Source organism: Zalophus californianus, chromosome 3 (assembly GCF_009762305.2).
Source record: "Zalophus californianus isolate mZalCal1 chromosome 3, mZalCal1.pri.v2, whole genome shotgun sequence".
Lineage (NCBI taxonomy): Eukaryota > Metazoa > Chordata > Mammalia > Carnivora > Otariidae > Zalophus > Zalophus californianus.
Window position 1 is genome coordinate 164,757,553 of NC_045597.1, and position 20,525 is coordinate 164,778,077.

The 20,525-nt window shown below is 39.8% G+C and overlaps 1 protein-coding gene across 15 annotated transcripts in view; it reads left to right on the plus strand.

Annotated features, from left to right (window-relative positions):
* Positions 1 to 20,525, plus strand: part of PARD3B (par-3 family cell polarity regulator beta) — a 1,014,396-nt gene that overhangs the window by 607,079 nt on the left and 386,792 nt on the right. For all 15 annotated transcript variants that reach the window (XR_003519077.1, XM_027589187.1, XM_027589179.1 and 12 more), the window contains 3 exons: positions 6,391 to 6,561; positions 11,034 to 11,166; positions 18,811 to 18,910. Coding sequence is in view for 14 of the 15 variants with exons in the window: in XM_027589187.1 (XP_027444988.1) it covers positions 6,391 to 6,561; positions 11,034 to 11,166; positions 18,811 to 18,910 (404 nt within the window). In the remaining variant the exon portion in view is untranslated. The remainder of the gene's footprint in view (positions 1 to 6,390; positions 6,562 to 11,033; positions 11,167 to 18,810; positions 18,911 to 20,525) is intronic.

A 20,525-nucleotide genomic window follows, 5' to 3' on the forward strand; every position in this document is an offset into this window, starting at 1 on the left:
TCAAGTGACTCGACTTAGCATGCACTTATTGAGCATCTCTAGTGAGTTCTGCAATATGTAGTATAGACTGGAGATCAGGAACTTAAAACAACTCATTCCATAACCTAGGAAGCTGGTGGCATAATAAGTTAAAAATATAAACAACTCTCATATGATAGAAGTATGGTAGATGAGTATTATTAAAGTTTCATAGGTGTTGAGATGATGGAGCAATTAATTCTATCTATGGAGAAATCTATGATTGGAAGGCAGTTGCTGAGCCTTGTTTTGAAAGAGAGATATTCAGTGGGTGAGTAGGAATGCAAAGGATATTTTGGACAGAAGGAGAAATACAGGCCATGTCACCATGGTGTCTACCCCAGAATACAATGTCTTGTCCCTGGAAAATAGAGCTCTTACTTGGGAAGAATTGGCTCTGTTCATAGTGGTTGAAATTGTGTTAGGACAGATTGATGTAAAACGTTGATTAATGTAGGTAGATACTCTTCAAGACAAGAACTTATATGCTTCTAGTCTTACCAGCTTTCTTTATTCCCCTTCTTTGTTTTAAAAACTGTACTTGAAAATCTTGATTTATTCTTTTCCTTTCATTGCTATTGTTTTTAAATGAAGTCAAATGATTTCAATCTGGAATGCAAAGTTCTCCTGTAGGTTGGTTTTTTGTGTGTGTTTTTTTTTTTTTTTTTTTTTTTTTGCAAAAATATGGTAGGCAGATGTTGTCATGGGAATGATTTTAGGGCCTTGTGAAGGATTTGTTCAGGACAATCCTTTCCTTCAATCAGGTGTCATCTTGCCTGGAGTCCCAGCCCACTCTAGGGAAATCCTGCTTGGCAGTCTGAAGTCAGGCTTTGGGATTTGGGCTCTGGGTGTTGATAATATCCCAAGAGGCTTTACTGAGGGCCCCATTAGAAATATGCAGAGGCAGGAGCCGGCATCTGGTCATGATTAATCCTCTCAACACCCTGGCCTAATGCGGACTGGCCTTGGGTTCCAGCCAGCTACTCCCAAGAAAAGCCAGCCCACTCTCTCATGCTTGTTTCATGTTTTGCAGAGGCTAGTTCTTTGCTTAGGCTTCCTTACTCTCCCTTCTGTGTTCATTGGAACTTCAGAGGTAAAGGGACCTTACAAAAAAATTAGCCCAAAGAGGTGGATTAAGCCATACAACGTCACCAGTAATCATGGTAGAGGTGGTACCCGGGCACCATTGACTACAACAGGTGCTGAAATATAAGGTCACTAGATGCCCTGGAAATTGTGGATATACTTCAGTGGGCATATGGACTATCCTACAAAAATATATGACTGCCCCCGTTACAAAGAATTATCTGGTCTAAATGTGCAGCTGTGGAGAAGCTGTGGTGTCAATATTTTTAAGAGGTGAGAATCTGTAGCCTTTATTAGATTCTCAAAGGAATCTAAGAGTCCATAAAAGTCAAGAATCACTAGCAAAATAGTTGGAAACATGGCCTTCAGAGTGACCCAGTCCTAGTTCAAATCTGCTTTAGAATTGACTTGTAACAATGCATTTAACTGACCTAATTCTTGGTTTCTTTTTTGTAAAATGAGGGCAACAGTCCCCAATGTATAGGATTGTTGTAAAGATTAAATCGTCTAGTGCACATAATGGGCTTAGCACAATGACTACCCAGAGAAGAAACTCATTAAATAATTATTGTCATTAATAATTGGAGTGTCTTTAATCATCTCTAGAACTCTGATCTTAGCATAACAGGTACATGTCTGACTCAGAGACAGGGACACCTAGCCATGCCAATAACCTCTGACAAATCACTTTATCTCTTTGAATCTCCATTTCTACATCTCTTAAATAGTGGAGAGTAGTAAATCTCTCACAGGACTGTCATGAGAAAGAAATGAGAGAGCATATACGAAACATTTGCATAAAGACTGGCCTATGTTAGGTGCTCAGTAAAAGGGAGACGGTAATACTCAAACATCTTGTCTCCTGGGCCATTCATCCTATTGCATTAGAACTGGGTTAGGGCTGATGAGATTTGAAGCAATCCCAGGACATGGAGAAGACCTAAATCTTGTACCAGTTTTTATTTGTCCTCAGGTGTCCTAAGGAAGTTACTTTTTATCTTTACTCTGTTCTCCTTCCTCTTTGGGGAACTTCCTTTACTCCCTCCTGCTTGAGGATGGATAGAGTTGGTTATGGGGTTGACCAGAGATGAAGAGTATAGTTGCCAGAGGTGAGGAGTCTTGTTAGTTAGGGGTCTGATGGCAATAAAATAGGAAGGAAAGTGTCTTAGTCTGTTTGGGCTGCTTTAGCAGACTGCCATAGATGGGGTGGTTTATAGAAAACAAGTTTATTTTTCCTAGTTGTGGAGGCCGAAGTCTAACATCAAGGCACCAGCAGATTCAGTGTCTGGTGAGGGCCCATTTCAGATTAATAGATAGCCATGTGCTTGCTGCACCTTCACATGGCAGAGGGGGTGAGGAATCTCTCTCAGGCCTGTTTTAGATGGGCACTAATCCCATTTATGACGGTTCCCTCCTAATAACCTCACATATTCGAAACATATGTATTTGGAAGAGGGATGGGGGAGGAGGGACACAAGCATTCAGTCTGTAGCAGAACAGGATTTTTTTTCTTTAACAGACACAAGCATGACCCAAATTACAATGAAATAAATATTCTAAAATTACTGAGTTATATCCCCAGATAGTTGAAATCTCTTCTATAAAATCAGTTGATGAGAGTTAGCATTCTCATGTCTAAGTATGCACTTAAACATAGTATTAAAAGAAAAAGATACAACCATAAAAAAGTGCTTTTCTTGGTCAAAATTATCCCAAAGTATACACAATGGGCATATACAATTGTGAAGGATAGTTAATGAGTCTGAGTTGGAGATATTTAATGAACTTCCCATTGAATCGCTTTCATTTTTGATCAAGCCCAGACATGGGTATGCATTTATCTCCTTATGGCCAGAGAGGTGAACAAATTGTCTCCTGCTTCTGCAGAAGACAGTTGTCCTGCCATCCCCCAGCACAGGCACCGGTCACCATATCTTCTGCCATCTGACTCTGGATTTTGTATCAGGCTCTCTTCCAGGAGACATCTGGTGACATATTGTCCTCGCCGGTTTTGAATATTTTTTTTCTTGAAGCGTTACTTCTTTAGGAACTAGTCACCGTCATCTATGTAGCAGAGAGAATGGTTAGGAATGGAGAATGCTAAGAAGCCAGGACTTGGGCTCTTCTGATCTAGCTCTGACCCTAACGAGCTGAGCAAGTCCCAGCCCATGGGGAAGTGCCTTCTCTTAAGATGAGTTCAATAAATGGCCTTGCATCCTCTTTGAGCATCACATTATTTAAATGTACAGAAGAGGTTGGACAAGATGATCTCAAAGGACCTATCAAGCTCTAAGTTCTGTGATTATATTCTAAATGTCAGGACAACATGGCACTTACTGGCATCACCGTTAATGAAATTACCCATCATTTATCTTATACAGAGAAAGCACACACCAAGAGCAACAGACCAGCCAAGCCTGAAAATGAGAGTGTGTGGATTTCCATCATGCCCACAGCTCTCCAGTGATGCTTGTGATAAATGTGTATTTCTTCCAAAAAAAAAAAAAAAATACCAGCTGCCCCAGGCTGACCTGACCTGCCTTTTTGTTTGGGACTTGGATACAGCAAACATGTTCTACTTCAATGTAGTGGTCTGTGTGCTTGAGACTTGGAATGTAGCTAAAAATGAAAGTTTGTGCTTAGTACCTGTTGGTAAGAGATTATTTTATCAAAAAAAAAGTCCTTATATCTCCTTATCTCTTATTTACCTCTTCACATAGACCTTGCACCATACTTCACAGAGAAGGTTCACATGAGGTTACCAGGTGGAATCTCACTCAGATTTTATTTCCTCCATCCTAGAGATACCCATAAAGTTTCAATCTTTATCTTTCTTCATATCATAGAGGAAGAGGTGTTCTGCCAAGACTAAGCCTCTGCAAATCCAATGCTAGACCTCATTTCCTGTTAACAGGGCGAGGATCTTGATCCAAGTCTTCTGCTTCCTCCTCCTCTTTAAAAATCTTACATCCGATTTTTAGTGACCCTCCCAGCCTCCTTCTCAAGACTCAACCCATGAGCCCTCCTTCCACTAAAGGCCAAAATAAACCAGAATGGTTTCTCGAGTCGTGTCTCACTTCACATGACTCAGCCATTAAGGTTGTTTTTGTTTTACCCTGTTTTGTGTAACCTTAACCTCAGTCTTTCTGTGCCCCACTCAAAATTAGATCATAGAAATGGAGAGATTTCTTTCTTGTTTGGCCTTTCCTGTAAATCTCATTTCCAGATTTGCTCCAAATTAGGGTAAAGGTTAAGTGGAGTGGGAAAACAAGAGGAAGGGAGGAGACATCATGCTCTGTGGAGGCAGTCCACTCAGACATTTTCCTGCTCTGATCGAATGCCCTTCTGGATCGATCTCGTCGCCTTGACATCCCACTTTCTTCATTCAGGAGCATATGGTCCTTTGGGCAGCCTCTGCGAGCCCACGCGCCCAGCGCCCTCACCAGCAGGTGGCACGTGCAGTGCATCTCCATCACAGCATTAGCTCTCTAGAGCAGCTTTCACCACTCAGCCTTTCCCCTGCTGTCAGGGGAAGAACTTCCTCTGACCATCTGCTACCGAATTTGTCAAAGTTTATCAACTTGTCTGCAGGATTTCTCTCCCAAAGCTGCACAGTTGGTCCTATTGTTCATTGTATGCCTGGTTTTCTCATTTCTTAGGGAAGTTTTAATCTTTTGTATTTTATTCTCTTAACTTGAACATGGATCCCAGTTACTTACTCCTGTAAAAACTCTCCAATATTTTCCTTTCCTAGTTTAGAGTTGTACGACTGTAGTCTAGAGACCAAATAATAAAGAGAATTCTAGTAGGGAGACTGAAGAGCCAAAGTGCATGATATCAGAACTGGGGTCATTGTGTCTCTGGTTTGCTTTTGTGACCTGGGCAAGTTGCAGCCCTTCCCTGCCTCAGTTTCCTTATCTGTAATGTGAATAAAAGCATCGTTCTAGTTCTTGAGTTCTGTGAGAATCACTAGAGATAATTTATGGAGGAATTCTCTAGGAAGGTAACTTGTCATACAAACCTCCTGGTATTTTGGTTAAGTTTATTAGCTGCAGTGGCATCATAACATTCCTTTTTTTAAAAAAAAAAGATTTTATTTATGTATTTGAGAGAGAGAGAGAGCACGAACGGAGGCAGGGGCAGAGAGAGAGGGAGAAAGAAGCAGGCTCCCCGAGGAGCAGGGAGCCTGATGCAGGGCTCGATTCCAGCTCTGGGATCATGACCCGAGCCTAAGGCAGACGCTTAACCACTGAGCCCCCCTGGCGCCCCTACATCATAACATTCCTAAAACTGCACCTGTACCTCGTAGTGAGAACTTTCTACCCTAGTGTGAAAACAGGTCTGAGGCATGTCCCTAATCTGACTGTCAGTATTTTGAAGATTTTTCCCTCGAGGCTGCCTATGGGGGAGAGGCACTGTGGTCCCCCCCAAGTTCTTTTGTTGGCAGAGATGGCACCCCAGTCTCTAGCTTGTGTGATACTTCTGGCTGAAGATGACTAGTGTCTAGAAGTGATTCAGACTGGAGTCCAGGCTGCCGATCCACATGTTGAGCTTCTGTGCACTTTGTAGTATGTGGCTTCTGAAGATTCTGGGTAAAAGTACTCATCGGTCAGAGCCTCCTTGCAAAAAATGCTTGACAGTCTCTTTTGTCACACTTTTTCTGCCAGAAGACATCATAGCAAATTGGTCCCTCACTGCACACCTCTGTGTTCTTTTGCAGACTAGCAGACTAGCAACTTTTTTGGTTGTATTAGAGAAAATTACATGAAGTGGTTTTTATTTTGTTTTTTTTTTTTCCAGCACAGTTCAACAGACCTAGCGGTAGGATCTAGGAGACACATTACCACTGTCAAACATGCAACATTTAAGCATAATGTCTCCCTGTGCCCGCAAATGCAAGCCCTTGTTTCAAGTGATGTGACCACTTCCTTTTGTTTCCAAACCCCCTTTCCATGAGCCAGTATGGTCCCTGCCAGAGAAAATGACAGAATCGGGCTAGGTTAGCATGCTTGCCAAAGATTTAGGTAAGAGATATTATACAAATGTCTAAATTATTGCAGCTTGGGACTCTGAGATTTCAAAAACATACTTTCACACAGTTCATTATTGTTAGTATTTGTGACTATTTGATAAGCTCCAGAACCTTGTTCTGCCATAGAAAATAAATCATTCCTAATGGCTGGATTTTTTTTTTTTTCTTTTTAAACTTGAACTTTTTCCAAAATAGCCATCCATCATCACCATACTTTTCTCTATTTAATACTGTTTTTCTTCCCTCTGCCCTAGGATGGTCGTCTGCGGATGAATGACCAGCTGATTGCCGTTAATGGGGAATCTCTTTTGGGAAAGTCCAACCATGAAGCTATGGAGACACTGAGGCGATCAATGTCCATGGAAGGAAATATTCGAGGGATGATCCAGTTGGTAATTCTGCGGAGACCAGAGAGACCACTGGAGGTGATGCATATCTTTAGTTCCCTCAGCAAATTGCCAAATGGCCGCCTAGAATATGCAGATTTCTGTCACTTAGTATCATACTGATTCTGAAATTTTGGAAAAATATGCCCCAGAAGGGCTCTGATGGATTTATGCGGCAAACACATGGTTGTATATTATAGGTATAACTAGAAGGTGTTAAGAATGTGCATATAAAGTAAGTAATTTTTCAAATATAACAGGTCCATATTTTCCAGTTTTTTCCCCACTTCATTCATATAATAAACTATTAAACTATGTAGCATCTTTATATACTTTTTGATTGAGGTGCGTATAGTGTCCATACTTTAGAAAGTTTTTAATCAGATGCATACAGTGCTTAATGTGAAGATTGTTATAATGCAGTACATTTTCCCCCAAAATGTGCACATAGCTAATACAGACCTGGAAGTTAACTAATTTAAAATTTGGTCTGTTAAGCAAGCTGCTTGCTTCATGTTATTAAATAAATGTTTTTTAATTAAATAAGTATTTTTACAGTATTTTATCATGATTTTTTAGGGATTTTTTTTTAACGTAAGAAATATTTCTGCCTACCCATGAGGTGTAAGCATAAAATATTCTTGAATGCTGATATCCCTAAACATTTCACTTACATACAACTATACTATATTTATATTACACAATTATATTATTATACAAGTATATTAACATATTTATAATAAATATAAAATATTCCTAAAACATTATTTTCTCTTATATATGAAAAATCATTATTAAATGCTCCTAAAAATATTTTAAGAAAAGATAAGAAAACAGTTGATCATAGTTAAGAGTTAAGAAAAACATGAGCACATTACACAAATATTCTCTGAGGACAAGTAATGTTTGTGTAATACAGTAAAAGGCAGTTAACATAGAATACTGTTAATAACACACTAACATAAAATATTAGTTTTAATAATATGTTCAACTTAAAAAAAGAGAGGATTTTTCAAATTAAACAATAGTAGAAGGTAGTTGAAACTCATAGTAGTTAAAAGCTTAGGTTCTAAAGTTTTGGATTACCTGAGTAAAACTCCCAGATTGTCCATTTTCTGGCTATGGGAAGACATAGCTGAGTGCTCAGTACTTGCAGATGACAGATACTATAGTCTGTTTTATCCCTTAATGTATCCTCATTTCCCAGCACACAGTAGACACTTAATAAATACTGTCAAATGAATGAATAAAAGATGCATCTGAGACCTACTTTATCTGAGAGGGTCAGCTGAAGTAGTAAACTTATAAACTATATCTCACTTCATTGTATTATCAGCTGTTGGAAGAGGGTAACTGTACCTTTTTACTCCTCTGTACATAACCTTGTAAATGTTAAATAAATGTAAATTGGCCAATTACTGGAGACTATATATAATGAGCCAACTCGTTTTCAACATTTGTGTCTGCTTAAGTGACAGAGAGGCTTCCATGAATATTTAATGGATTTTACTTATGTACATAGTTATAAAACCCTTATCTATTGCTTCCATCCACGATGGAATTGGCTCCTTTCTGGTTTAATTTGATTCTTACTCTAGAGCCTTGGGATTCATGGTACCCAGTTGGCTGGGGTAGGTGTGAAGGATGGCCCGTGGGCCCCTAAGCCACCCCTCTGCGCATCTGTTTATTATGTCTCCCTTCAGATTTCTTGGAACAAAGATATTTCAACTAAGAGAAAAGTCTGGAAGGCACTGCTGTAGAGTACCACACCTGTGCAAATAGCAAAAGTTAAGGAAAAAAGAAAAGAAAGAAAGAAAAAATGAACATGGTTGTTAGGCATTTTATGTTTGCTACCCCTCCCCTTTCCTAATTTCATGTCTTTCTCTAAAACAGGCGCGTGCCTGGTAGGTAAACATTCTGTATTTGGGCTCATCTAGTTGAGACGTTTTATCATTTACATTCTTCTTCATTGCACATATTTCCACTCTCCAACTCTGAGATGGGTTGACAATTATTCCATCAGAAGAAAGTACTAAACTTTCGGTTTGTTGCCCATCCTCAGAAGTGTTTTGTTAATATAGTTCACTAGGAAATTAATTGGGAATTAAGAAATGGGACAAAAAGCAATTTTGATGAGGACATTTAAACAAGGTCCCTTTTTAAAAAGTTTCCCTAATATTTACATGCTTTCCATGGGGAATGAGCAGGCACTTGATGCTCTCAGCTATCGGGAATCTCTGTGGTACCCACGAAGATTAAAGAGCGTTTTTGTCTTATGAAGACAGCAGCCTCTAATGTACAACTAATCTTTATTAAATTGGAAAAAACAAAAACAAAAACAAAACGTCTGGAGCTATATGATCCCCCGGTTCTGTGTTTTACTGTGTCAAATCATATATTGTGCACTCATGCTTTTGGTGTCTTCTGCGGTGCAGCAATCACTCTCAGGTACAATAAAAAAGCAGCATCACCGAGAAAAAGGTCTCAGCACTGCTCATACATTCAGGCAAATCAATTAGTTAGATTTGGCAAGAATACCAAAATGGTTACTTGAACATTATATTGATATAAAAAAAATTGAAGAAGCTACTTAAGAAAAGTCAAAATATATAGTTGTTGGAGTATTTTCCCACATTACCCAGATGTTCAAGATACATAAACAGTTTTGATGAGGACCTCGTGAAGAATATGTAATGAGTCCTTGATGGAATCAGAATCATTTTAAATAGAACCATGTTTTTCAAAGGATGAGCTTGAGGTTCAACTGTAATTCTATTTGAGCCCAGAGACTTAGTATTAAAAAATGGGTTATGACCTGTTTTTTTCCCCTTCCCCAAAACATTTCCCTCCCCGCTACAAGCTCCTCTTGGTAGAAGCAGAATATGTTTAAAAATCCATTATGTTTTTTATTGGCTGGGACACTAATGGAGGGCTCCACAACAGCCCTATTTTACAGGCTGAATACTTTAATTAGGCTGGTTACTGATCAGTTGTTGGGATATCGATTGTGTCATTTATCAAAGAGCTGGGAAAGCGGAATTTTTTTTTTTTTTTTTTTTTTTTTTGGTTCTTGTCGTTGTTGTTAAAGCACAAGGCTAGGTGCAGTCAGTCCTACCTCTCCTGCCTGCCAGGGCTCCAGCTTTAATTTAGGAGTAGTTTGCTGAGTCTGGTTTGACTAGCAGTACAGAGGCAGAGGGTAACACTGGGTGTGGGAAAAGTGTTATAAGCCTCAACAAGAAGCTAACAGAACTTCAGCAGCTGAAAATATTTTAATTATTTAGAATGCATAAATTGAATGTTTTAAATATTTTGTTTAGCAGGATATCAAGCTTGTGGAACTGAGAGGAAAGTATAATAAAATTGTTTGGGCCAAATGCTTTGCTCCGAAGTAAAGAGCTTTGGGGATCAGATCTGTGTTCTGTATGTGGCCTGTTCCTCTCACAAATGGTCAAGGGGGGACACCTGGGTGGCTCAGTCGGTTGTGTGGCTGCCTTCGGCTCAGGTCATGATCTCAGGGTCCTGGGATCGAGTCCCACATGGGACTCCCTGCTCAGCGGGGAGCCTGCTTCTCCCTCTGCCTCTGCCCACCACTCCCCCTGCTTGTGCTCTCTCTCTCTCTCTCTCTCTCTCTGTCAAACAAACAAATAAGTAAATCTTAAAAAAAACAAACAAAAACAAATGGTCAAAGGCACAACGGTGAGATGGCGTCCACATGACTTCCTTGAAATCTGTTAGAAAGACACACAGTCTAAGCAAGAGCAGCCCCCAGTTCTGTGTGCCTCAGTCCTCTTGAACAAACAGCTGGAGCCCTCTGAAACTGGCCCCCCGCCGCTACCTCTTCACACCCGTGCAACATGCTTTGTGGGCCTGTTACTCTGGATACAGCCATCTTGAGGACACTATGAATTTGTCTGCAGGCTGTCAACATCCAAATAGGAGGGGAAAATACCAAAAAGTGGGCAAAAACTCAGGAGGACCACTGTCTGGTATTGTCACAGAGTTTGTTTTAGCTTCTGGGCAACAGACCCAGTGTCTGCAGCGGGACACACTCATGGTATTTGAGTGGCAAACCTGCTTAGGTTCTGACTTGTCCTAGAGCATATGCACTTAGTCGCTGAGGGAGAGAGAGAGAGGAACCAGCTGGTTGGCAGACAAATACCCTTGGCATGGACCGTTATTCTTGTGTTGACACTGCCACAAGCTGTACTCCCAGATGGAAGAAAATTTGAAAGAAGCCATTTGTAAGTGGGGGGAAAGAGTAATAAAGTTAATCCTCTTTGGTGTTGGCTATGAGTACTCCCAATCCTTAGCACCACATTGTCAGTATTTTTTGTATTTCGTATTCAAAGATGTTTTCACTGATAAGGCCATTTTGATTTTCCAGTTGAGAGTGTATATGCAGTAGACTTTTGGAAGATCATTCCTAAATTGATCATTCTCCTACTTTGCTGTCATTGACCAAGTTCGAACATATTAAAAAAGCAAATGTAATTTTTATTTTTATCCCTTAGGAGCCTGCAGAGTGTGGGGCATTTTCTAAGCCATGCTTTGAGAATTGTCAAAACACTATAACCACCTCCAGGAGAAATGATAATAGTTCATTGCATCCATTTGGCACTTACAGTTCACAAGACAAACAGAAAGGTAAGAGTCTGTCCATTTCCATCTACTGCAAATGGCATGAGAAAACACAAGACTATCTTAAAAAAAAAAAAAAAAGGACTAAGGGAAGTTAATTACACTAAGTGCAGGCTTTGTTACTCTGAGTCATGAACACGGAGAGATGATGGGTGGGAGGGCTGACTCAGAAGTTGTGAAGCAGATTCCTGGCATCGCCTCCAGTTTAAATGACAGTTTCTATGCTTGCTGCCCCAAACACGGAGGATGATGTGTGAAACAAGCCAAACAAAAACAAAATGGCAGAATGGAGAAACAAAATGGCAAACTGTTATTTTTTTAACAATCTTTTAATTATTGGAAGTTACCAAATGTAAATAACTATTAAACTTAAAAAAAATGTATGGACTAGTATTAAACCATAAGATGGTCATAACATGATTCACAGATTCTAGGAAGAGTGTGGTAAATACCATGAACCGAGACCATTGTGTAACAGTTGGAATGCTCTTATTATTCCCTTACTACATTGTCTTTCCCTTATTATCCTGTACTAGTAGAGCTCTAGATATAAAACATTTGGACTTTCCTTTGTTTTTAAAAAATTATACTTTAGGTCACCAAGAAAAAAAGTTTTTTTTAATTTCCCTGCATGTCTTTTTTTAAAAACAACTTTAAGTTTTTTGTATTGCAAAGGCAATGCATATTCATTACAGAAAAATTAGGGGAAAGCAATAAAAAGAAAATTTAATATTACTCATACTTCTATCAAAGATACTAATCGATAACATTTTTACGTCTGTATTTCAAGTCTTTTGTTCATGCAAACATGCATATGTAAAATGAAATGAAAATGAAATATACTATATATAATGTTTAGGAAATTGCTCTTTTAATTAATAACACATTAGGATCATCTCACTATATCATTGAATACTTTTCAGCATCACATTCAGTGGTTGCATAGTAATCTGTTGAACGCAGGTACTATTTATGTAATCGGTCCCTTATTTACATTTAAGATGTTACCAAAATTTAACTACATGGGAACAAGTTCTAAACTCTGAGAACTCCATCAGAACAGGCTTGTACCTCTCAGATTCCTCTAGAATTAAATTGTTTCATCAGAATGGGACGCTGTTTTTTTCCTCTGATTTCATCCATTTTAGTGAGAGTAGCAGCAACAGCTGTGGCCATTTATTTATTAAGTGTTTACTGTCTGTTAGAGTCTGTGTTAAGCAATTTACATGCACACTGGAAGTGGGTAATACTATTATCCTCATTTTACAGATGAAGAAACAGAGAGTAAATAATTAACCCGAGACCACATACTTGATCTGGGTAGAGCCTGGATTCAGCCCCTATCTCTCTGATTCAAGTTCACTCCTTAAACCACAGCACAGACCTTGTCTTACATTGGTCTCTTGAAACTGTTGAAGTCCTTTCACCTGATACCAAGAGTGTCACTAAAAGCTCACTTGGCTTTGTATCAGATAAAAAAAAATACCCTGTCTTTTCTCATCTTCTTTAAGAAATTAAAATTTGTCTTGACAAAGCAAGATCTCTTTCTGAGACCTTAAATCACAGTAGGAGGAGAATCTGGGGAAGGAACAGCAAGTTTTCCACAGACTAGAACAGCCTTCTCTCTACTGTGCCCATATAGTGATCAAGAACATTGCCATGTGTATTAAAATATCTAGGCTTTACCTAATTTGATTGGCGTTTAATTCTCAACATGTGATACAGTGACAATCCAAGTTAAAGGTTTTATTCCTAATTATACCAAAGTAGTAGTGGGCATGTTATCCCCTATCTTGTTTCATTTTTTTTTAAAGATTTTATTTTTTAAGTAATATCTACACCCAGCGTGGGCCTCGGACCCACAACCCTGAGATCAAGAGTCACATGCTCCACCAACTACACCAGCCAGATGCCCCTCATTTTTAATAACTATAAAATACTGACACTGGAGTGGTAATTACATGGAGTATTTTTAGAGGACATCGAGATAGGGAAATGGGACAGTATCTCTAGAAGGGACAGCAAAGGCCAAAATAATGAAACTACAGAACTTGTTAAAATGTAAGGATATACGTGGAAAAAAAAAATTCAAATATTAGAGTCCAGTCGAAGCACATGCTAAAAATAAAATGTCATAATTCTTTGAAACTTCAAAAGAATGTTTTGAGTTTGTATTTCCACTGAACAGTTAGGTCCTTTGGGTACATGTGGCCATAGACAACCACTGGGAGTCTGTCTGTTCCCTTCCTCTTGAGACTTACCTCCAGGTAGAACAACATTTTACACCAGTGAAAAACTGTGCAGGTCAGCTACCTACAAGGTTCCTGCTATACTTCCTCCCCCCATGTCAATTTTCCAAGGTGACAAAAAAATCCAGTTCTTTCAAGGACTGCACTGAACATTATTTTTCTTTAAAGCAGGAAAAATCTATTGCTGTTATTTCCTTGTAGATCTGTTATACAATATTCAGTTAAAGAATTAGGCCTATCAAGGCATAGACGAATTAAATTTTAATCGTAAGAGACCCATAGATGAAATTGTCTTACTTTTATGTAAGCCTATTGACTTAGAGATAAGAATATATATAATAGAATTTGTAAACATGATGCTGGAGAAGAATATCATGATCATCATCTCTTTGTCATACTAAAAACATTTAAAATATTGGGAACCATTGAGAGTTTCTGAGTTTCAGTTGCACATGAGGTAGCAAGAGGCCAGTAAGCCTCATGAAACCTGAGTGTTGACTCAACATGACCAAGTTTTTTACGGAGCCCCTTCAGAAAAGCAAGATTGAGTTGACAAAATGTAATGTCTAGTGTGGAAAGGAACTGTTACAGCCAAAACATTCACTTCTTTTCTCTTCCTTTTTTCCTTTCCTTTGTATATTTAAAAATCCAATGTTGATATGCTGGGTTCCATCTATTTTTTGTAATAATAGTACATACCACCCACAGTTCCTCGGTTATTTATATATATATATAATATATATATATATATTATACACACACACACACACACACACACACACACACACACACACACACACTCCTGTCAAGCTGTTACAGGGAAAAGGCATTTTTAGAACTAACGTTTGTATAAATTGTAACACCAGAAAATTCACATTTGTGTTGGAGAATTGCTAGCAGTGCCTGCAGTAGAATGAGTGTGGTGCCCCAAATGGTAAGGGGTCAGGACGGGGGCTGTGTCCCAACAGTTTAGTTATAAAATCCTATTAAGCATTTAAATGGTAATAAAGAATATGAAATACCAACACTGTATTTTCTGAAGAATTTTGCTGCTAGATCTCACCCGTGGCCAAGTAATGAGTAAGTAATAATAATAAGCACCATTTGCCTCTGGTTTGTTATTAGTTCTCTTTTCATTGCTCTCGTCTCCCCCTTTTGTGCTCTATTCCTGCTTCCCCTCCCCTTTCAATTCTACTGCACTCCAGCCCCATGTGTGAGTCACCCATTGTCCTAAGTCCGCTCAGGATCACCATCCAGGAAGGGCTCCTGGAGGACTTCCATCCCCACCGCAAATCAAACCCCTTCGGTTATGTGTCCTGTCTCATTGGATCCATGTTCCCTGGGGTCCTTTGGGCACACACATAATGTATAATTATTCCTAATGTGCCTTCTCTGGGGAAACAGCATGTGTCCCCCCCTCTGTAGCACGTAAGACACTCCCTCTGGAGTGGTGTTCAGAAATTGAATTATACTTTTCAATTTGCCTGCTGTTTATTGAATACCTCCATTGTGTAGAACACACCATCAGGGTTTCAAAAAAGAATACAATGCTGTTATAGCCCTCAAGAATAGGCTTTAAAATTTTTTCTAATTAAAAAAAATAAAAAACAAGGGGTCATCAAACTTTATATGTAAAGGGCCAGATAGGTTAGGCTTTGCAGGCCAAGGGATCTCGGTCTCAGCTCTTCAGCTCTGCCGCTGTAGTCCAAAAGCAGCCATGGACAGTAGTAAATGAGTGAGCATAAGTGCTCAATGAAACTTTATGTACAAAACCAGATGGCGGGCTTGTTTTGGACCAGGGCCGTAGCCCGCTGAGCCCTTGTCTCAAGTTGCAAACCCTTTCACTCTTCTTTCCTGATCCGGCCCTAGCAGGACAGAATCTGTAAAACAAGTAACAACAATTTAAAAAAAAAGATTAAAATAAGGGTTATTGGGTCATGAATGAAGTAGTTACCTGAGGCTGCACTGTCAACATTCACAGGCATATATATATAGGATGACCATCAAAACTTCACCTTGTACATGTGATGAAATCCAGAAATATTATTTTTTGGAGAAAAGAGTTCCATATTTTCACACTGACAGAGGGTTAATAGAGGTGTTTGGGCCAAGAGAAAGAAAAATTCCTTTTAACATCTGAACATGTTTAAAAATATACCATGGATAGAGTCAACAAAGAAGGTATTTGCCTCTGTACCTATAGATACTTAAAAATATGTAGATTGTTCATGTGGATGAAACAAAAATTAAAGGTAATAGGCACCCAGGTGGCTCAGCTGGTTAAGCACCTAACTCTTGATTTGAGCTCACGTCATGATCTCGGGGCCTTGGAATTGAGCCCCATGTCAGTCTCCCTGCTCAGCGAGGGGTCTGCTTATCTCCTGCTCCCTCTGCCCCCCGCCCCCCAGTGCAATCTTTCTCTCTAAAAAAAAATCTAAAGGTAACAATTGTAATAAAACTTGAAGAATCCAGCGAAGATGCTGAAGAAGAGGAGGGAGAGGAGAAAGAGGGCTAGAAGGAGTTTCTCCATAGTCCAGTCAGAGAAACAGGTATGGATACATAGAGGATAGATCGATAGCTCATTGCTATAGCCGCATGTGATAAATGTTACAAATGGAATAATTTTCCATAATATTAATAGATAAACCCCAAATATCAGGGGATAAAGACAGTGAAAGTATTTTTCTTGTCTTACCACAGCCCAGTGAGGTATGGTAGCTGGAGGATGGGGGCTGTGCTCCCTGCAGTGATGGAGGGACCTGGGTTCCTTCCACTGGTGGCTAGGCCATTTTCTAGAGCCTCATCCCCTTCTCCTTGCAGCTGGGAGATGGGACAGGTGGAGAGAATGTACCCTTTCATAACCACTGATACTGGGGATGTCAATGACCAGAGCAACTCACCTGCTGTTGGCAAGAACAAGTCTAGGGACAAAGAAGGCTGGGAAATGGGGTCTGTATGTGCAGGAAGAAAGGAGGGACACAGATCGAGTGAGCACTAGTGTTCTCTGCCACTGTTATAAAAATACTGAGGTGGATCTTGAGAGAAGGGTGGGCCTTTGATGGATGGGACTGGATTTTGCAGTTATGTAAGCAGACACGCTGAGGCAAGAGGGCCCAGGCTTGTGGTTGGGGAACAGTAAGTAGTCTTGGGTAGCTGGTGTGCGATAAGGAGCTGACGTCGCCTGCCAGGGGCGTAGACCTTTATTCTCTAGGCTGTTGTGTGCAGCTGAAATGTTTTGAGAGGCCAAGGATACGTGATCACGGCCGTGTTTATCACCAGTGTGAAAGATGGGCTAAGAAGTTGAGGGTAGAGAGATTAGAGCCAGTGGAAAATGTCGTCCCAATATGTCCCTTGTCTCCAGATTACAGTGTATTCTTCTGTTCTGTTTCTCTCAGCAAGTCTCTGGCTGCCTGATTGCCACTGTATTACCAACTCACTAGATCACTTGGGTGGGAGGCGGTGCAGGGGGACAGTGCTGACTGCCTTCGCTCACCACGCTTCTGTGCCCTGGTCACCCTGCCTATCAGATCTCGCGCATCCAGCCTCCTGCCCAGGGGTGTGAGGGCACTGCTAGAACTACCTGCATATCCTACTAAGCCCTGGAGCAGAGCGTGGAACAGGGTTCTCCACAGAGGAACCAAGGGGATGTATTTGTATTTATATGTATTTAATGTATAATAGACATTATATTATGCAGCATAAAACATAGAATATAATGTATAATATATAATAATATATATGACATATACGTAAGAACATATAATAACTGATATAATGAGACTTATTATAAGGAATTGGCTCGCATGATTATGGAGCCAGGCAAGTCCCAACATCTGCAAGGTGAATGAGCAAAGCTAAAGACCAAGCAGAGCCAACGGTATAGTCCTGCCCTGAAAGCCAGCAGACTCAAGACCCAGGAAGAGTCAGTATTTGTGTTTAAGTCCAAGGGCAGGAAAAAGCCAGTGTCTCAGTTTGAAGACAGTCAGGCAGGAAGAATTCTCTCCTACTCAGAAGAGGGTCAGCATTTTGGTCCTACTCAGGCCTTCAAATGATTGGATGAGGTTCACCCACATTATGGGGGGACAATCTACTTTACTCTGTCTATTGATTTAAGTGCTAAGCTCACCCAAAAAACAACCTCCCAGACACATCCAGAATAATGTATGATTAATTATCTGGGTACTTTGGGCCCAGTCAAGTTAACCATAAAAGTAACCATCACACCTGGCATGTGGGCAAATCAAGCAGGTTCTTTTACCAGCAACATTTCACAGGGGTAGGGACACTTCTGTCTTGTTCCAGCAGTCAACACAAGTAGGGTCCACCTTTTACCAAATCTCTCACTGTAATAGATACACAGTAGAGTTTAGGAGGTATAGAATAATCTTTTAGTTGCTTATTAGCACTTTGCATTTATAAATCTGTGTGAATATGCACCATCTTATATAATTCTTATATTCCTCTAATGAAGCTATTCTCACTCCCACCTTACAGATTTCAAAAACTAACAGAGAAGTTGAATAGTTGGGCCAAGTTCACACAGTAGTGGGAGCCGTGACTGGGGACCTGGCGGCCTTGCTGCACAAACTTGACTCTCCCCCAGGCCACTCTCTCATGCTTTTCATAAGTCCGTTAGTGCTGGTAATAAGGATGAGCATTAGATGACATAATGTACATAATACTTAGCACAATGTCTGGTACACGATAAGATCTCAACAAACCTGCTTGTTACTACAAACCTTGGTTGTAGTAAGATTCAGGATACATGTCTAGTTCTTCCAGAGTAGAAGAGATTGGAAAAGTGTACATTTTAAGTAGGTGAGAAAACCAGGTCTGACCCTAGTCTTTTGCTTCCAAGGCCTCAAACCCACATATTTCCATTGTGGCACAGATGCAAAAAGGGTATTTTTTCCCCTCTACCATCTCTAAATGGTGAGTAGATATAAAGTATCTCATGTTTTGGGTTTTTTTTTTTAAAGTACTTTTTGTCACTGAGGCAAATACCTAAATCACCACATAACCCAGCATATTCATGAGAGAGTCTTGTTTATAAAACTGTTAAGGCATGAAAGAGATGGTTTGTTAATTTTCCACAGAACACGCGTCATGAGCAACTGTCAGCCTTCCGTAGCCGGGAAATGATATTCAGGATGCACGGCCTTGACTTGCCTTGGGTTGGTGCTAATAGGGTAAAAACCTATTAGCAGGCTTAGATTTCCTCACCCAGGGCTGCCTTAGCTCCCATACAAATCCTGAATCAGTTCTGTAGGAGGACTTATTGATTTCAGGTTGGTTAATGTGTTGGTGCAGATGGCATCTGTGAGATGTACTGAAAGCAAGCCAGGCACCAAATAGCTCTGCCTCCCATTGACCACAGCTTCATTGGTTCTTTGTGTTTTAGAGCTCTTGCTCCCCAGTGATGGATGGGCCGAGGCTGAGGTCCCGCCTTCTCCACCACCACATCCCATTCTGGAACTGGGCACTGAAGATTACAGCCACAGGTACTGATAAAATGAGAGATCATCAGCGTTCCCCAGTACAATGTTTCTAGAAAAACCCAGCAACCTGACTTTGACTCTATTTCTTTCCAGAATGGAAATCTCATAGCATCTATAATTCCTTTTCAGTGAAAACTCCTCATAGGTAAAATTAATAGTTTAGAATGTTCATATTTTGCTTCCTGGAATTTAAGATTTGTCATATGTTATAAAATATTTAAGAAAATTGTTGAACTTTCTTTTATCATGTTGAAAAACCAGAGGACTCAAAAGGTTCTATGGGAAGGTATAAAACAAAACTGAGAGGACATAAAGCTTAGTTGGTTTTTTTTCTTTTTTCATTTGTAATTGGCAAACCCTAAAGGTATTTTAAAAATAAATGTTCCAAGAAAGTTAATGGAATCTAAAAATTAAAGCAACACCATATATAATCTAAAATATTGAAAAGAGTGCCCAATGTTATATCCACTCTGTAATAGAAACCAAAAAATCAATAATTTTTAGAATCTCACAAGCATGAGAGAGAGAGATTTACTAAGTATACACACCATCTGACTAGTGGAATTCATAGATTTTGTTCTTCTGATGAGTTTTAAAAATCATTAACTTGTCCCTTTGCTATTTTCTGTATTTATTATGGCTGTTAAAAACTGTGTATTTTATTCCATTCTGTGTCCCAGGATAATCCTGTGAAATTTTTTCATTTTTCTTGCAGCAACGCTGGTGTCATTCCTATTATGCTTTTTATTACCATCTGCTAAAAATAAAACACCAAAAGAGTACAGCTCACTCTATTAGCTGGGAGCTTACCTGTACTTAGCTACCTCTGATTCCTACATCTTTGAAGTCCGCTATCTGACTCAAATCCAGTTTCGCCAACTGGGTGGATAATTACAGTAATGTTCTAGATCAGTTTCTAGGGGTTTCTTGAAAGAAGATGTGGACATATTTAATTTTGTCCATTCATGTCCATTGCCTGCCTCAAATCTGAATCAAAAATGGCAGTTTGGTGGCCATAACAAAATGCATTTAAAAAATAATTTCATTCGTTCTACTTCACTGTTTATTCTGTGTATATATGCAAAAGTGTTGGAATAATGCAAAGATGGATCAGATATAAACGCTACCCTCAAGAAGATGGTAGGCCAGTAGGTAAAACGACAACGAGCACGCAAGGGACAAAGTGATATTTACCAGAAGGTACAGAGAAAATACTGTGGACATCCACCGCAGGGGAGGATGCTTCCAGATAGAGGAATCAGGGAAAATGTTATGGGAAAAGTGACATTTCAACTAAACCTCAAAGTATGAATCAGAGGTGGACATGAGAAAAGCCCAGGAAGGAGGGGAATTTCAGAGAGAGGAAAGGGTAGAAGGAACAGCATGGCAGCTGGAAAAGGAAGTTGATTTGTGCAACTTGTATCATGGCTGACTGGCCAGATGCTAGAGTGCAGAGTGCAAAGGTAAGGAATGCAGACTTCCTTCATTAGATGGTCAAACCTTGTGGTAGGGTTTCAGCAGACAGCATGATAAGACCTGGGTTTTGGTTGTGCACAACAGGCATTAGGGAGATGGAGAAAGGGTAACATCCACCGGAAGCCAGAGACTCTTTGGACAT